Source organism: Apiospora hydei (genome assembly GCF_038363865.1).
Source record: "Apiospora hydei strain CBS 114990 chromosome Unknown utg000005l_segment0_segment0, whole genome shotgun sequence".
Lineage (NCBI taxonomy): Eukaryota > Fungi > Ascomycota > Sordariomycetes > Amphisphaeriales > Apiosporaceae > Apiospora > Apiospora hydei.
This window is the reverse complement of record NW_027117364.1, coordinates 161,176-178,312: the sequence shown is the minus strand read 5'-3', so window position 1 is coordinate 178,312 and position 17,137 is coordinate 161,176. Positions and strand designations below refer to the sequence as shown.

Sequence of the window (17,137 nt, the reverse complement as noted above, 5' to 3'; positions counted from 1 at the left end):
CAGGTTGCCACCGGCGCGGATGTATTGATATTAGTACAAGCAGGTTTCTGCGAGGGGATAACGCAACTGTGACGTTATATTACGCCCGAAAGGTACCATTTTAGGTAACATGTAACCGAATAAGACCTATCAGATCTTGTGAAGCTGGCACGATAGAACTGCGCACTTTACCAACGGCTGACTTTGCCATGTTTCGTCAGGCCTTGCTTCCTTTGGGGTCAAACTGGAAAAACATCCAGAATGCAATTATTGATGACTGCATGCGAGGATAAGTGGGATTGGTGGGCTGGGAATTTGAAAAAGAAGTGTAATTTATTCCGGAATGTCACTCGCGAGAACCCGAGTCTCCAAGGAAAACTAATGAGGGCAGAAAACACACGTGACAGAGATTGGGCAGTTTAAGGTATTTATGCAGGAACTCCACAACCTGGCACCTCCTAACAGAACAAAAAGTGCACGCCCCAGCTTAGAGGACTTACGGTGGATACCTATGTAGCTGGCCAGTCGATTTATTCCAATAGTCTGATGCATTCAGCAACGCCCCGCGGTCGTACGGTACCCTAACGTGCAAAAATCTGATGTATAACGAACGTTTTGCACTTCAGAGCCCGTTGGCTGCTTGGGATGGGGGTATCATCGCGTGAGCAACGCTTGTTGACCCCGACACTTAAGTGATTAATTGACACTGAGCGATCCACAACGTAGTGATAAGGCTGATGCCTTGGAGATCGCGCAGATCTGGCCGAAAGTTCTCGCAATAAAGGCGAGACCAGAACCGCTCACCCGTGCGGTAGAGAAGAGTCCTCATTGTGCCTTGGTGGGCTGTGAGCGCGGCCAAGGAGAGCGTAACTGTTGTGCTAGCAGCGGGTGTTAACCCGATTGGCGTTGGGGCTACTTAGTGAGCGCGGCTGGGTCCGCTACTAACCGCCTCGATCGGGCTTATCGAGATCCATCGTACTTATGGGTTCTACATAGAGTCAAACCCCTGGTATGGCTGGGTGCATTTGGAACTCGGGTGGGCGGGCTGTGTTGTGATGCCAGCCAATGCGACGGTGCTGTCCGGCAGGGTATATTCGTTATAGTGATGTATTTTCTGACCGGTTCAGTGCATCTTGTTTCGAATGAACACTAATTGAACATTTCCGTGGAGACTACACCAAAATATTTTGTGGTGAAGCTTCCTTTGCGTAAGCTTTTTGGGACGTGGCTTACGGACTTTCCGTTTCCGCCCTTGACCTGTCGTGATCCCTAGCCACCCAGATTAGAACGTGAGCCAGGAAACGCTGTCTATCAGGCACACGAGTACTAGTGCCAATTCTAGGGCTTTGAGTCTAGCGCGAACTCCCCACTACGCTGGATCGGCTGCCGCGGCGGGTCGGTTCGCGTTGGTTACTCGACGCTTGTCTCGGTCGCGGGGCGTTGCCTCTACGCGCCAGCGATGTAGTCCAACGACACTATGCCTGGCTCGGAGAGTCCCTATGTCGGTAGCAGACCGCTGGCATCCTGTTTCTGATTCACAGGGCATACGTACTGCCACGGTCGGGCCACCCGTGCCCGCGTTTATTTCCAATTTTACGAATCCGTTTCCACCGGTCATGCAGGCGACACAAGGATGCATACATCCACACCTTGCGAGAAGAGAGGTCACGGAGTCTGAAAGGTCTTGCGCCTGGCCAACCAGCGCGCAAACCGAGTAGCAACGCAGACTTCAGACCATCATTTTGCCTCCCATCGTTGTGTTTTTAACACTTTGAGGACGGTACATCGGTGGGGCGAATGAACTCCCCTTGTCTAGCGCCCGCCACTTGGCGCGTGTGCGACTGGTCTTATGGCTTGGGTAGGCAGGGCTGGGTCTTGCCGAAGGGCATTTTTCAAATCAGAAGTTGTCTTACGAAAGGCTGCGACTTTACTAGGTGTTACGAAGACTTGGTGGGTTTTCTAAGGCATTCGTCAAAGTGTACTCGCAAGGTAGAAAACCAAATAAGACTTGGATAATCCTCTAGCCCGACTTATCGGGGCAGACTAAAAAACGCTCCCGTCTCGCAGGTTGCGGTGCATCGGCGGACTGAACATAAAGTAATCCTGCATTCGGCTATACAAATAAAAACTTTAGAGTAAGTATACATTGAAACGCTTTCCCCGAAGGGCTAATGTATCCATTCACCTCGTCGGTACATCGTAGTCGTCTAGACTTAGATAATAGATTTATTTAAAATAAACTAGAAAGCCATCCAGGTATCGAAAAGTAAGATACCCCCGCGGTTATAAAGCTATCGAAGCGCTCCGGCGCGCGCCTCTTAAGTTATAGATTTTCTGCGTATCTTTTAACTATAAAATAATGTCTTATCTAAGGTAAGTAGCATTATACCGCGTTAACGCCACATTTTAGGGGCGATCTTTGGTATAGTATAGAACCGAGGTCTTCTTATTTATAAATTGTGATAAATGTGCCGGCGGGAGAGGAATATCCCTCCCATGGTTATACACCCTATTGATATTTAGTGTAAACTTCGGGAAATTAAGTGTCTATGCCCCCGTCTGCCAATCTCTTTCCATCGTACCTCGCAAGAAAGGAAGAATATTGGCAGCCTCCTGTTGACATGCATCAGCGTTTATTGGAGTAGTGACTAGAAACAAGTATGGCTTCTCGGCCTGCTTGTTTCCTATGTTATGTACGCGGCTTATTAGTGCTAGGTCGACTCTATGCTTTAGGGCGTTAGAGGCGGCACGATTGTTAGAAAATATTTTGGCCTATATTCCCGAGTTTCGAATCTGGGAAGATGTGAGTATGTGGAAGGCATTCTTGGTAATCAGCTTGAAAGCTTGACGATCTAAAGGAGGAAGATACTGCAAGACCTTGCCCCAGACCTCATTTAGGAGGGCCACCATTGCGAAGAAAGTTATATTGATAGTTAGAGAGCCAATTGATATCTTTAGCAGTGAAAGCGTCAAGTTGCGAGTGCATGTGAATGTCCCAGACACCGTCGGCGACGAGCACATTATAAAGCGTAGCGAAACAAATCTAGCCTGCATATCACTTTGGTTATTATAAGACTAATGTACTCGCAAGGTCTTGGGCTGGAAATCCAAATCAAGACCCAGATGGTCTTAAAACCCGACTTTTGAATCCTACACATAATACCGATCCTATTATGTGAGGGTATTCTTGCACTGTATTGTTGATTTTGAACAAATAAACGAGTCTGAGAGGTCATGCCCGGTTAGTGCTGACAACCACTGCAAGCTGTCCATGCCCAGGGCATAGAGCAGGGGTACGCAAAGTCCCCATACGTACATTGAAGCATAGGTGCAGTGAAGTCACATCTGACAACAAGCCCTGACGTCTAGTAGGATCATGCGATTAAATTGTATGCGATTTCGCATTTACCGCCAGATTGGCCATCCTGGCTAGTGTGGAAGGATGGTCCCCGGTTTCTGCCTGCTCATCTCTTTTACTTCCACAACCAGCTTCTCCGCTGTCTCCCATTGACCTTGATATACTTCGCACCAATGCCGCCACGCTGAGCAATCCTTTCAACTCCGGAAGTGAGAACACCAGCCGCGAAAGATTCGAAAGGTCTCTCTTGATGTGTTGGTGGTGAAGAAGGCACTCAGCCTCCTTCGGCAGACCATCATAGATAACATCCAAATCACACGGCATCTGCTTTCACATAGCTCTCTTCTCCCTCGCGTCGATAAACAACATCTCTGCCCTCCACTCCCGCATCAGCCCAAATCACTAGGTATCAACATGGCCATTCACTATGTCTTACCTGAAGTCAGTAGGCTGCAGGCGCAAATTAAAGATCTAGAAGACCAGATTTACGCACTAAACGACCAGAATCGACAGCTACTGCGCCAGCAACCAACACGTTTCCATTCTATGGGCCTCCCGCCCGAACTACGAAACTTAATCTGGGAGCAAGCGTTGCCCGATCGGCGTGTTCTTCGTATTGTTGACTACAGTACAGACATGTATAATACCCACCCATTCTTTTGCTTTGCTCGCGCGCCGGTACTCCTCCATGTGTGTAGAGAATCGCGCGGCGTTGCTCTCGCGCACTTTAAACCATTGTTCGAAACTGAAGTATCCAGACCGGTGTACTTCCGCCCTAAATTCGACATCCTCCATTTAAGCCCCAATGCGATAGCCGACTTCGCCGAAGAATATCCCGACATCGGAGAAGTTGAGTCGATAGCTATCCCCCGTGACGACATGAAATACTACTGGCATGAACTTACAAATTCGGGTCACTTCAAAAGCATGACTAGGCTTTTGCTGGTTGGAAGCTCGAAGTTGGGATCGCAGACCCACCGGTGCTGTGCTATCATCAACTTATCGCCAGATCGTGCTAGCCAGCAGCAAGAGAGTTTTTTATGGGAGGAGTTCATTGACTGCAAGAGAGCCGAGGCGGATTGGCCCCCCGACTTACGGCATGTGGAAGCTGTCGTTGCGACAATCGTTCGTCATGATTGCTACCTGACATGAGCTTCAGCCGATGAGCGCTCGCCAGAATATAGCAAGCGCTATCCAAGCCACAGACAGGTCTTCTAATGCTCTATCACCGAAGGCCCATCAAATAACCGACATCTCCCCTCTTTGCGTCGTGAATAGGCAAGAGAATTCCATCGGTGCCGGAGACATGAGTGGAAGCGGGAGCTTGGGTATAGCATATTCAATGAAGCAATTCCACGGCAGGCTTACCATGAGCCATTCGGTACGCCATGGACTTATATTTCGGTTTACGGTATGATATGTGGTTGATGGATTGGACCCGGCTTGCCTTTCGTGCAGGCCATGAGAGGCAATTGCCACACAGTATCATGAGGGCGCTTCCCAGCTACCACGTAGTGGGCTGGGTACATGTGAGAGCTACAGCAAGCAATTCAGATGGGCGGAACAACTTGCTAAACAACTCGGACTGGTTCTGGAGCATATGTACATACAAAGCACCTATGGCACCTTCGATGGGAGAACCGTAGCAACGGTTGCTAACGCCGCTTGCTTCCTAGCTCATGATATTATTGGTACGGTGCCAAGATACGTGTTTCAGTCCTGGTCAATGATACACATCCCGGTCACTTATACGATTGAATGACCTCTTAAGCCGTTCATTACGCTACAGTTGCCAGCTGACATACAAATGGGGCTCGGCATACAACCCAAGCAACACTCGATGGGCTCGTGACCAGAGAACCTTTCGCAACAGCCAAGTAGTGAGGTCATTTGGCCCGATTCAAAGGCTTTGCAGCAACCTGCATCATCCTCGCAGTGTCTAGGTGGTGGATGGGGGCTCTTAAGGGCGCGCCTGTGTCAATAACATTCTTTCCTCACGGAACCTGTCCCGATAGAATTGGTTTACACGCGGTTGTGAGCTCCTAGTTTCTCGACGTCAGCTCTTAGATACCGAGCTTGCTGATAGCCTCGGTTGTTTATAACCTAAAAGACCATCCATCGTGATGTGCAGCGTCACTTGTGCACTCGAATTGCTTGATGGGTAGCTTTTGGTAAGATTACAAACTGCTTTCTAGCCTGGTACCTTGATCGCGTCCCAATCTAGAGCATCGCTTCTTCGCAAATCCCACCAGCGCCCAACTGGCATTGTAGGGGTCAACTCACCACAGATAATGCTTATTCGTTATATGCGCACAAGCAATCAGATAATGCCACATACTTCTCAACTTTGGCTTGATTTGGTGGAAACTATGGTTTTGCGTTACATGATTTCAATCACCACTAACTGAGGACTGGCTTCCAGAACCAACCACTTGATCTAAGGATCTCCTCAGGCCATTCTCCCGTCACACATGGAGGGCTAAAGGCAACGCTCACCGACTCCTCCATAATTTTCATTTAGGACGCGTTGTTCTCATCGCGGCACTTTCAGCCCCTACTGTGTTTTCATTCTCACATTATCTGCAGGCACGATGGTCGCCTGCATGAATAGGGCAAATGAAAACTGCTAATTGATTCACCCAACTCCCAACTCACTAGAATGGAACAGCATGTTAGATGATTTTTGCATTATCATTTCTTGTAGAGGGTTTGCCTGGTTGTTTTGCTCTCGGCTATGATCATATTCACTTGGCCCTTGCCAGATCCGCCATGCTCTTGATCATGCCCGAATGCTTCTCCCCTAGCACCTCCCGCCGTAGCCTTAGTGCTTCCACTGTAATCCTCTCATCCTCTTCAGACCTCCCCCTGCGCATAGTATGTCGCTGCGAGTTCCGCCATGCTCGAGATCGTGTCCGGATGTCTGTCTCCGAGCATCCGACCACGGAGGCCCAGTGCCGTCTTATCTACTGGCACCTTCTCCCTCCAGCTACCTCTATCGTACAGGTACTTGGACACCCGCGTTAACAGCGCCGCTACCCCCTTTTCTCTCTTATGTAGTGTGTCCCATTCGCCTGCATGCTGCGCGTGAACCAGATACTCCTCGCACTGCAGCTAATTCTCCCGCCGGCTATCAGGAAAGAGATTATCCACAACCTCGAATGCAGCCTGTACAAAGTACGCTGCTTTCCCTTTCTCTAAACGATACCGAGCAGCTTCTTGCACCAGCTTGTGCATCTCATACGCGTGCAGGGAAGCGCTGGCGCCTGGCTCGCGTGTACTGAGGAACGAGAGCTCTCGAAGTCGCGTAATGGCCTCAAGAAGATAGCCGCCGTCGTCCTCGCTGTCGCTGTTTTCCTCTTCCTCGCTCTCACTCGAGCTAGTGCCGTCCCCGTCACTCCGTGGGAGCTTTGCAGGCGGTCCTCCCGTAAACCGAGCTGCCTCTCGGATCAGCTGCAAGGGGATCTGTGTCACGGGCGGTCTTCACAGGGCGGGATAGGCACGGTGACAACAGATTCTATTACTACAGTCTGGTCGATTACGGGTAACCAAATGACGAGGACGTAGCTCGAAGAGCTACAAGTCATGATCAGGCAGGTCTTGCTGGCGGAATAGGCCCAACCAGGGGCCCGTGCGCCCCCACCAGGGGCCAGGTCGGCCCGCCAGGGTCCACTAGCTTAATCTCAGTATTCAGCGCCGTGACACTACTATACAGTTACACTACTCGAGCTTGGACGCGGTATCATCTCCAGCTTTCTAAGCGAGATCCATGCAGACGTATCCGATCTTTAATAAAAATACCCTGACCTCGCCATACAGTACATTGCGCTTCGGGACCTGCTTGACAACCCCTTAAAGTTAAGTGGAGACAATTAACGCTATAATATTAGGCGGGAATTTAATAATTTGATTAAGACTATTAGAAACTTACTTAACTTCGACCGGTTTCTCTACCCCTGAGCGAAGACGAGCTAAAAGCAGCCTCAGCACGTGGACTAGTTGTTATAATCAACGTTAATGTATATAGCTGCGATGTATTAATTGTGGAAGAACAGCAGCTTAGCGTTTTAAACCTTCCTCGTGTACAGATCGAGAACGTTCGTTCTCGCGCGAAAACTCTATCTAGTTTTAGTCTTTAAAATACAGAGTTATTAGAATAGCTCTGGGATATAATTACTAGGCCTATTCTTAATGCCCTCGGGTTTATTAAGACGCCCGCGAGCACTTAGCCTCGAGTATAGTGGATTCCTACCGGACCACTAACGTAACTTCCTATCCACGCAGGGGGATACCATATAGACGGACCCTCCAAAACCGTCCTGGACCGTGTGATCTCTTGATATAGCTCATCTATTCGGGCCCTCATGAACAATCGGCAAAACCGACCGGTAGCCCCAGTACAACACGTTCGAGACAAGATGGTTTTGATTAGCATGGCCCAGACGCCAGGTCACATGCCTCTGCAGTATGCATCGCAGGAGGTCGAAGTGCTGCAGTTGCAGGTGATCCAGCCTTTACCTCACCGAGAGGAGGTTCTCCGCGTCGTTAACGACTGCAAGATCTTCCACTTTGCCGGTCATAGACACACCAACCCATCGGACCCATCGGACAGCGCTCTGGTTCTCGCTGATGGCGTTCTGAGGGTGGCGGATTTGTTTGAAGTTAACTTACGCGGCAACAAGCCTTTTCTTGCCTACCTTTCGGCCTGCGGGACGGGTCAAGTAAAGCACGATGGACTTATTGACGAGGGCCTTCACTTGATTGGTGCATGCCAGCTTGCGGGGTTCTGACATATTATTGGGACGCTCTGAGAGGTTAACGACAAGTCTTGTGTAGACGTAGCGAGTAAGACGTACGAGTGGATGCAGAAACAAGAGACGAGCGACAATTCTGTAAGTGAAGGATTTCATCATGCATGTCGGGCACTTCGTAGCCGGTGGATCGAAGAGAGCACCCTAAGAAATGTTTGGAAAGGCAAAACAGAGGTGAAAAAGAAGTTGACGAGTCAGACTGTGAGAAAAATATCGGGTTCGGATCAAGGTGGGTCGAGGGACCTGAGAGATGGATGTCCAGTCTGTTGAGGATCTACCACTATACTGGGTCCCGTATGTTCATTTCCGCGTTTAGATGTTCTTGTTGTGCCACGAAAGGTTTGTCTCTGACAGAACCAAGAGATGGCGCGGTTGGTTATATACAAAATCAAATACACCGTCAAAGACGGCTAGACGTGTATGTGATTTGTTAATAAGCCGGTACATCTCACTCCTTTCATGATTGCTGGTTTCATCGGTTACCTAATGCCTTCGATACATAAGGGTTATCCATAGGCATTTGAATAGTTCCAATGCAAGATAAATTGTCACAAGGTTCGCTGCCAACCTTGCGTCCTTAAATTGATGTCTTCCACGTTCCTGGCCCTCGAGGTACGTATTTACTGTGTCGTGGGGTAGCTTCGGGTAGCCTAAGCCCCTTCTAGAGCTGAAATATGGGGGTCCACGGTTGTCCAACCAGCAGGCACGGAGCGGCGTCGGGATTGTCAACCCTGATCAAGGCCGCCCTCATGTCGGGCAGGACATTATACCGCCCACCATCGGCATCCAGCAGTTGAGTTCGAATATTAAGTGGAAATAGTAGCAAGTACGGGTGCCGGTCGGGCCCACCCCCTCTTCCCTCGCATCTCCCCCGTGCGGCGCGTCTCTGTCAATACGTGTGAATACGGCGGCATGAATGCCCACATCATCGTCTAGGAGGCCGAGTCCATCCTGCAACGGCCCCCGGCCTACAAGTACTATGGCGGGCATGCTCGGCGTGGAAAACCGCACCCGTACCGCGCACCGGAAGTGGCCGTTCCTGCTGACCTCCTCGGCCCACGACAAGATGTCTCTTCGGGCCAGCATCGAGGAGCACGCTCGTGTCGTCGATCGCTACGCCCTCTTGGACTTGTCCTATACGCTTGGCTACCGCCGTATGGCCCACGTAAGTAAGGCCTTTGCCGTCTCCATGCACCGATCTATCCACGAGACCTTTGTCCAGGTCGAATCGGGCTTTAGCTTTGTCGAGAGGAAGAGGGGACCACCGACTGTGGGCTTTGTCTTTACGGGCCGGGGATTCCAGTGGCCGCATATGGGTGCCGAGTTGATCGAATACAGCTATCGTTTCCTAGACTCGATCCGTGCATTGGACCGGGCCCTCGACGAGCTACATGACGGCCCCGATTGGTCTATCGAGGACGTCCTTCTTGAGCAAAAAGACAGCTCGTCGTTCCACAAGGCCGAGTACTCGCATCCTCTCTGTATTGCGGTCCAGATTGCCCTGGTGAATCTCTTGGCCGACTGGGGGATCCGCCCTGCTGTGATCGTTGGCTAGTCGTCGGGCGAGATGGCTGCGGCATAGGCAGCAGGACTCATATGTGCCGCAACGGCCATTACGGCAGCTTATTACCGCGAAAAGGTGACCCCGCTCGTGCGCAAGGGGGTGCTATGATGCCCGTCGGTCTCGCTGCCGACGACGTCGAGCCCTTTCTCACGGACCACCACGTGGCGGACAAGGTTGTCGTTGCCTGCCATAACTCCCCTTCTAGTGTGACTCTTAGCAGAGACGAAGTGGGTGCAATTCCTCAAGACCAGATTCGATGCCGGAAACTGCTTCAACAGCTTTCTGCAAACCGGCGGCAAGGCGTACCACTCCCACTATATGATATCTGTCGCTGAAAAATACTAGATGATGTTCCGTTCCGCGGTCCAATACGCCTCGTTTGACTTCGCCAGGGAAGAGACTGGGGTGAAGATGGTGTCTTCGGTGACAGCGTCGGTCCTATCCGAGACGGTTGTGTTGGACGAGAAATATTGGAGCGAAAATCTTCGGAGCCCGGTCTTGTTCAACCAAGCCATCCATGCCCTGGCCCCGTACGTTAAGACCGGGAGCACACGGGTGAGTGTTGCTTTCCTCAGGGCACCCGACGTTGACCCCCTTTGCCAACGAAGACCTGACACAGAGGGGAGTCGACCTTTTCTGTCTGATCTATAAACCATTGCATCACACCCTGTGTCATGCACCCTGATTTCATCGTAACTGGAACGTCGCAATGAGAATGTAAGATGTGTTTGGAAAGGCATTTGTGTATATTTACCGCCATTGTGGCAAAAATCAGAACACTTACTTACTTTATCACTAATCACTCGGTAAGGCTAGCCAAACTGGCGGATGATGACAAGATACCAATGCCAAACCAATCAACCTTGGGCCGAGAAACCGCGGGCATCGGCCGTTAAGTTCTGGTCTTCTCACGCAAATACCGAGGTACAGAAATGCTTTTTCTTCTGCTTTTCATCTGCTTTCTTTCTCTTCTGTTTGTTGCTCTTTTCTTTTGGACATTGGATTCCTACATGTCTTTCTAGAGATGCTGTCTTGGCTAGAGTAGGCCAACAGAAGCCATACGAACACACCTTCGTCACATCACACTCAACTGAAGGGAATATCGATTCTTGCGCAAGAAACGTGGTCAGTTGTACTGGCTGAGTCATCTAATCTCTAATTCCGTACAGATTCGACTTGCGTAAGTATTCACAAGAAGTTCCACTCCATCTCTGCTCCCCCTATCCAGCAGGCCGCCCATCAAATCAAGGTGCCCCGGACCGTACGATGACCACCCGGGCGTCATAATTTGGCTGAAGTCCTGGCTCAGGGCCATCTGCTCGGTCCACATGATCCCCGACATGCAAAGCTGCTCGTCTTGCTCGCCACCAAAGGGGTTGGTAAAGGGGTCGTCATTGTGTTGGCAGCGGCGGTGGTGCCGGGAGCAGCGGCATCGGCGGCAGCAGCAGCGCGTAGCAGCAGCTGAGACAAGCTCCTTGCGCTCACCTCGGCCATGAAGCTGACGTTAGCGAGTTGCTGGAGCAATGCCAGCGCAGCCTGCGCTTTGCTAAGGCAGCGGTCGCGGGTGATGATGTGCTCGTCTTGGTCCATCAAGCCGCCGCTCTTGGAATTTCGTGGGAACTCCTGCAGCGGCGCGGTGCTGTCCTGGACAGGGCTTTCCAAAAAAAGCCTTTGATATGAAGACAGGCAAGCAGAACGGACGCTTCAAAGGTGTGGAATATGATGGTGGGGAAGCGCGTATACGTCGTGCCGATCATGGTGTGCAGCGTCGACACGGCATCGAGCACCTTGATAGCCGCCGCCGCCAGCGCTTGCGCCTGCGACAGAAGCAAGACCTTTTTGTATCCGGGAAGCGCGAGGAACCGGTCCCGCTCGAGCAGCAGGAGCGGGCGGAAGTTGTGGCACACGGACTCGAAAATGGCCGCGTGGAGGAGCTGGCGCTGCAGGGGCAGCTGGGGAGCAGCTCGTCCCACTCCCGGTTCGGCTCGAGCAGCGCAAACGCCGGCGGGAGTTTGCTGATGAACTCGTCGTGGAACTTCTGGTGGCGCTCCTGCGCCAGCGTGGGGTCGTACTCGGCCTTGTTGGCGCCGCCGCCTCCCTGGCCTTGGCCGCCCGGCTTTTTCGCCACGATGGCCCGCCAGAAAGTCACCATGCGGGCCTGCAGGAGGCGCTCGGTGAAGTTGTCGGGCGCGCCGCTGGCGGGGTCTACCTCGGGCGTCAGATGCATCCGCGGCAGGTGGTCGACGTGGAGGGGATCCACCAAGATCGGCATCCGGTCGTACTGCCGGGCAAAGGTGCCTGCGCTCCATCTGTCAGCTGCCTGCAAACGCCTACCAATCAAGCGCATTCATTACTCGAAGGGGAGAGAGAGAGAGGAGGAACTTACCCGTCGACTATGTAAAGATTGCAAAACACCCGCCGCTGCATCTCGCGCTCCACCTCGTCGCCGGCTAATATCGATTTGCTGGCCGCTCCGCCCGCCTCTTGGTGGTACCCCAGCCCCTGAGCGACGCGGATCGTGCTGCACAACGTGGCCCACGCCTCCCCATGCGGCTCTCGCAGGTCGCGCCCAGCGCGTTGTAGCACATGTGCTGGACGCGGACGAGCGAGCCGCGCGGGTTCCGGCTCGTCGCGATCCGCTCCAGGCTGTTGCCCACCTCCGCTGCGATCTCCCGGATGGTGGCCAGCGGCATCCCGCGCACCGCGTCCAGCGCGTACGACGCCGACGGCAAGAACTGCGTCGCGTAGGCGCAGATTCGCAGGATGAGGACCGCGAAGTCGACGTCGGCCACGCTCAGCGGTGAAGACGCCGTGGTCGCCGGTTCCTGTTGGTTGGTCCACCAGGAGTCGTACCGCGTCATGAAGCTGGGAGGATGGATCAGGTGGGTGATCCAGTTCACTTCAGCCAGGAAGAACTGGACCAGAAAGTTGAGGACTGGCCGTGGTGGCATCCGCGCCAGGTGGCCTGAGACCTGGTCGCTGATATCGCGCGGGACACCCTTATTTTGGCCATTGTAGTGTCCTTTTTCCAAACCAGCCTGTCGGGAAACAAAGGGAGGTGAGCAAGGAGGGCGGGCCCCTAGATTGGGAATACTCGGTAACAGGGGGTAAACACACTCACCACTCTACGCAGCAATCCCAACGTGTTGCTGCTGCTATCTTGGAAGTAGTTGAATAGGTCTGACAGAGATGTCGTGTGTTGCTCGTGAAACGAGCCTTTGGTCAGCTCGGTCAAAGACCAGACCGTGTCTGTGTCGTCCATGGAGTCGTATTGGGGGAGCCACGGCTCGCCGGCGGCGACATGAAGGCCGCATTATGTGCTTCCTTTGCGGCATGCTCTTTGTATATGCACTGCTCTGGCCGCCGACGTCGAGTGCAATGGTTGCAGGGGTATTGGCGATTACACTGCGAACTGTCAGCACTTTGCCTCTTGTCCGAGTTTCCTCACCCGCTGGGTAATAAGCTCGACCACTGGTTCACCTTTTGCTTCTTGATGTAGCAGGGCACGCAGGACAACACCACACGTTTCCGGCCAGACCCCCTAGTCCCAGAGGATTTCGCGTTCCGTAGCTCCTGCATAGCTGTGGATGTTTTTGCGTGGCAAGTATTGAGATCTAGTATAGCTACTGACCCCTGAGCGGGCTAGTCCAACTAAATACCGCTTGGGGTTGTCTGTGTCTGATAGTTAACCCCCGCGCTCGCGCTTTATGTGTAGTTCTTTACCGGAAGGATTCCCAGAAATGTTCTTCCGCACGGGATGTGGTAAACCCCGGCTCGACGCCCACGATTTGTGTCGTGGCTGACATCAGATTTGCAGCCACACCGCTTACCTTACGAAACGGGCAGATGCCCGTTATTCCATCGTATGTCTGATGCAGCCAGCGGGAGCTCTCCACTGGGGGTATGGCTTAAAATATCAGGCAGAAGTTTTAGCCACATGTTTCTCGACTTTCGATATCAGGACACAGCTTCCGGAGAAGGTTAGTGTGGGCCTGGCTGTGGCATTCCTTGGGTGCTGTTCCGTTGAAAGGAATGACGTGAGGCACTGCTCGCACTCGTTCTTCGCAAGCGTTCGCGTCTATCTCGGAATTAGTAGGGGGAAAGGCGAAGCAATGGGGGCAAGCCAAGGCATCTGCGAAGGCTACGACGAAACATATATATGCAGTCACTTTGCCAAGCGCCTTGCATAGTGAGATCTTAGTTTGATCAAGGGCGATAAGCGCTCTGATCTGGAGCAAGGGTTAGACGGAGTAGGCAATGCAGATGGTCCACGCCGAATGCGAGAAAACAGCCAAGTGCCAAGGTAAGCGACCAAGTGCCAAGAGTAAGTAAAAGTACCGACAGACAGCTGTCCACACGTTTCGGTCTTGTTTTCCTACATTAGTGCAAGAGGGGGATATGCACAGCTAGGGTCTCATCGATCAGTAACCGCTGCGATTGGTTGGATAACAGGAGTCAGCTGACGGGGAGGAGCGTGATGGAATGGGAAGCAGATCCATCGACAGTTCGAGCCAGAGGCGTCGCATGATCCTCCCGTGGACCCTGAAATCCGAGATTCCTCCTCAGCCGGATGGCGTTGGGAATTCACGCGTCTGGGTATTGGTGAATTGACCTCATCTGAGTTGTCATTGCTGTGCCCAACGTCATACGAGCCAAGACAGTGAGTGATCCGACTCTAGCGGCGGCAGCCCCAGGTGTTGGCATGCAGATGGTAGCCGCTGGACCCCGAATCCTTCGAACGCATCGACAAGTTTAGCAATCGTGTCGGGACCCTCGACCGCTTAAATAGCATCACCCTCACTACCGTGATCAATAATCTGGAGTGACTACAGTCTAGAACCGGGCACGAATCCCATGTGCAGGTCAACCATCTCGGAACAGCCCTACTTTCCCTAGACCTACTTGACTCGCTGTGTCGTACTGCCAGTGCCACCAGCTTCCAGGGGCAACTGACCATCGCCTCCTTGGAAAGCCGTTTCTGAACCAAGTTCGAAGAGCTCCAGGCGCCCAACGCCTTGGCCGAGCTCTACGCAAGCCACACATCGAGTGCCTTGGCCGATTTGAATTGAGTGCTGCATCACCAGCAGGCTGCTCAGTGTGCCGTGGATTTATGAGCTAGTCTTTCGAGAATTTGGACCGGATTCGTTGTATGTGCAAAGCAGAAACCTTCCACCCCTGAAGGCTGTTATCAAAAGCATGCTGAATACGGGCAGAGCAAGGTTCCATTGAACAGTTAAATTGTCTTCACTTGTTCTCTGCGAATCTGACACATGTATAGCGTGCTTAATATATATCGAAAACGAATATGGGGAGAAAATAAAAAGGTGAAATAAACCCTTACCATGGTGCATCAACCATAACAACCCAATTTCCCATGCGCCTGCCATTTTACCGTAACACAGAGAATATGGTGGGATGCGTTAAGCTTGGCCAGCTAAGTTCCTCAGTCCAAAGTATACAAAGAGCGTAACTAGATTAGCTGAAAAGCGTAAACCTGTGTGATTCTAGCCAGACGCATAGGGGGTGCCAGGGGCCGGCTCAGGGGTTGCTCCTTATTTCTGCGAACACCTTGAACTTTCGTATCGATTAACATATACTCCATCTGCGTTGCCAAGTAGCACGACGCAGGGGACAATAACTAATGCATGCCAAGCCATTACGGTTACAGGCACGTTGGATTTGAAACTTAATGCACCGTGTGCATTTCCAGAAAACTTAGTGTCTCGTCGGTGGAAGGAAAGGCCCTTGGCTTTGTATTAGGATTTCCGCCTGCGTCAAGGACGCCTCTAAGTCAAATTGTGGCCTCTGCTTGGCCAGGCAGATAAATTGTAAGGTAACTTTATTCATAGGCATACGAAGGGGGGTAGGATGATAGGGGTTTCCGGGAAAGAAGAGTCATGTTGGCCAGTGCGGTAGATATGTCCCCGTTTCCACCTCCGAGGTTCAAGGCGACAACCTCGGTCATCGCCTTGACGAGTTATCATGTTTAAATAGGCTTATCTGCGTAGTACTGGAGGCCCGGGACACTGTGTCGCGTTTTGAACGCTCAGCTGGCTCTGCGGGCGCGTCTCTGATGCAGTTTGCAGTTTCCACTGCAATCTTAACCAGTCCATCGATCTAGGGCACAGAGGAGCTGAGCTCATGAGAGAACGGCGTGTATCAATGTAAACCAGAGAGAGAGGGTGGGAACTTGATGGAAAATATGCCATGCTCGCCCTGTCCGCCGGCCCCTTGAACAATATGCTGTCGTCTTCCAGAACCAGACCGAAAGTAAAAAGCCGAACCTTGATAGCGACCTGAAAGACGGCGAGGTCGTTTGCGTGGCTGAAAAAAGACCTCAAGGAGCGCCGGTGGGCCGTCTATACCTTCCCAGATCCTCACTAGATGACTTGAGGATGTCGTACAGGACTACCCAGTCGGCTGTCGCTGGAGGCTTACTCGAGCTGGGTAAGGGCGGGATTATTTTTGCCTCGATATATTCTTGGTCTATGTCACAATATTGTCCCCCAGACAAGGCCCGCGTTATGTTGAGCACTTCCGTCTATGACGAAGGATTTAAGAAAACTCCAAGCAACGACTAAGTAGTCATGGTATTAACATTTTGCTTCATCTTTATTCGGTTTCTGGATTCCTGGAGAGCTCGTAATGAGAGTCGGCCGACATCTCCTCGGATCACAAGCGGCGAGTAAGTATGGAGTTGGGAGGGGTGAGACTGCTCCCCCCGGCAATCCAATTTTAGAGGAGCGAACTGCCTTCCTGTAACGGCCACCAGGTGGTGTAAGTTGGAGGGATCCTCGGGTTGCGCGTGCCTATACACACAAGCCCCCTCATCGAAGGGAATGCTGCTGCTACCATGGATCAACCACCTACCGCAGTTTGGTAATTCGGAAAAAGTATATATGGCATCATGGGGGGCAATTTAATTTCCGATGCGTAGCATGGGTAAATCACATGTCAACGGCCGTTAGTATAGCCCACACAAGCCCATACATGATCAAGGCACGGAGCGGAATGGATACCGTGGGCAGGCAGGCTGTTCTCGTCTCTCTCCGTCCGTCCCCAAAATCCGGCCTTCTTCTTTGTCATTATCAATCAATCGGGAGTCGGTCCGACTTTAGTCGAATTATGTGACCCAGCCTATGGAATAACCTCATCCACAATGGACAGGGGTCCATCATCACTAGGCACTAACTCGTATCTCCCAGTGGCGTCTCACCCTCAGCGGTGCCTCGGTGCCTCTCCGACTCGGAGGCACAGGAGGGGAGGGTTCACTCGGCCGAAGGGAACAGTCACTGTTTCCGCGGCCTCCCGTTGTAACGGCCATGCTGTGCTCGCCACAGTACCCCTAACTTGATTTCGCAGGTTTCCCGCCTGTAATTAGGTACCATTCGTCTGGCTTGGGTGCAGTCTGCTCTCCATGATGGTCTT

The 17,137-nt window shown here is 52.1% G+C and overlaps 5 protein-coding genes across 5 annotated transcripts; 3 read left to right on the top strand and 2 right to left on the bottom strand.

The window, feature by feature from the left end:
- Positions 1 to 3,751: 3,751 nt before the first annotated feature.
- On the top strand, positions 3,752 to 4,489 carry PG997_005499 (uncharacterized protein; the record flags this gene model as incomplete). Its single annotated transcript, XM_066809814.1, has 1 exon — positions 3,752 to 4,489. One exon carries the CDS (start codon positions 3,752 to 3,754, stop codon positions 4,487 to 4,489), a length of 738 nt encoding a protein of 245 aa, XP_066668737.1.
- Positions 4,490 to 6,448: 1,959 nt separating this feature from the next.
- Positions 6,449 to 6,921, bottom strand: PG997_005498 (uncharacterized protein; the record flags this gene model as incomplete). Its single annotated transcript, XM_066809813.1, has 2 exons — positions 6,449 to 6,799; positions 6,859 to 6,921. The coding sequence occupies 2 exons, from the start codon at positions 6,919 to 6,921 to the stop codon at positions 6,449 to 6,451; spliced, it is 414 nt and encodes a 137-aa protein (XP_066668736.1).
- A 777-nt stretch (positions 6,922 to 7,698) lies between these two features.
- PG997_005497 (CHAT domain-containing protein) lies at positions 7,699 to 8,124 on the top strand (the record flags this gene model as incomplete). Its single annotated transcript, XM_066809812.1, has 1 exon — positions 7,699 to 8,124. One exon carries the CDS (start codon positions 7,699 to 7,701, stop codon positions 8,122 to 8,124), a length of 426 nt encoding a protein of 141 aa, XP_066668735.1.
- Positions 8,125 to 9,133: 1,009 nt separating this feature from the next.
- Positions 9,134 to 9,700, top strand: PG997_005496 (uncharacterized protein; the record flags this gene model as incomplete). Its single annotated transcript, XM_066809811.1, has 1 exon — positions 9,134 to 9,700. One exon carries the CDS (start codon positions 9,134 to 9,136, stop codon positions 9,698 to 9,700), a length of 567 nt encoding a protein of 188 aa, XP_066668734.1.
- A 71-nt stretch (positions 9,701 to 9,771) lies between these two features.
- On the bottom strand, positions 9,772 to 12,971 carry PG997_005495 (uncharacterized protein; the record flags this gene model as incomplete). The annotated part of the gene is made up of 8 exons (XM_066809810.1): positions 9,772 to 9,910; positions 10,975 to 11,069; positions 11,195 to 11,363; positions 11,411 to 11,619; positions 11,649 to 12,012; positions 12,096 to 12,192; positions 12,249 to 12,747; positions 12,831 to 12,971. The coding sequence occupies 8 exons, from the start codon at positions 12,969 to 12,971 to the stop codon at positions 9,772 to 9,774; spliced, it is 1,713 nt and encodes a 570-aa protein (XP_066668733.1).
- Positions 12,972 to 17,137: the final 4,166 nt, after the last annotated feature.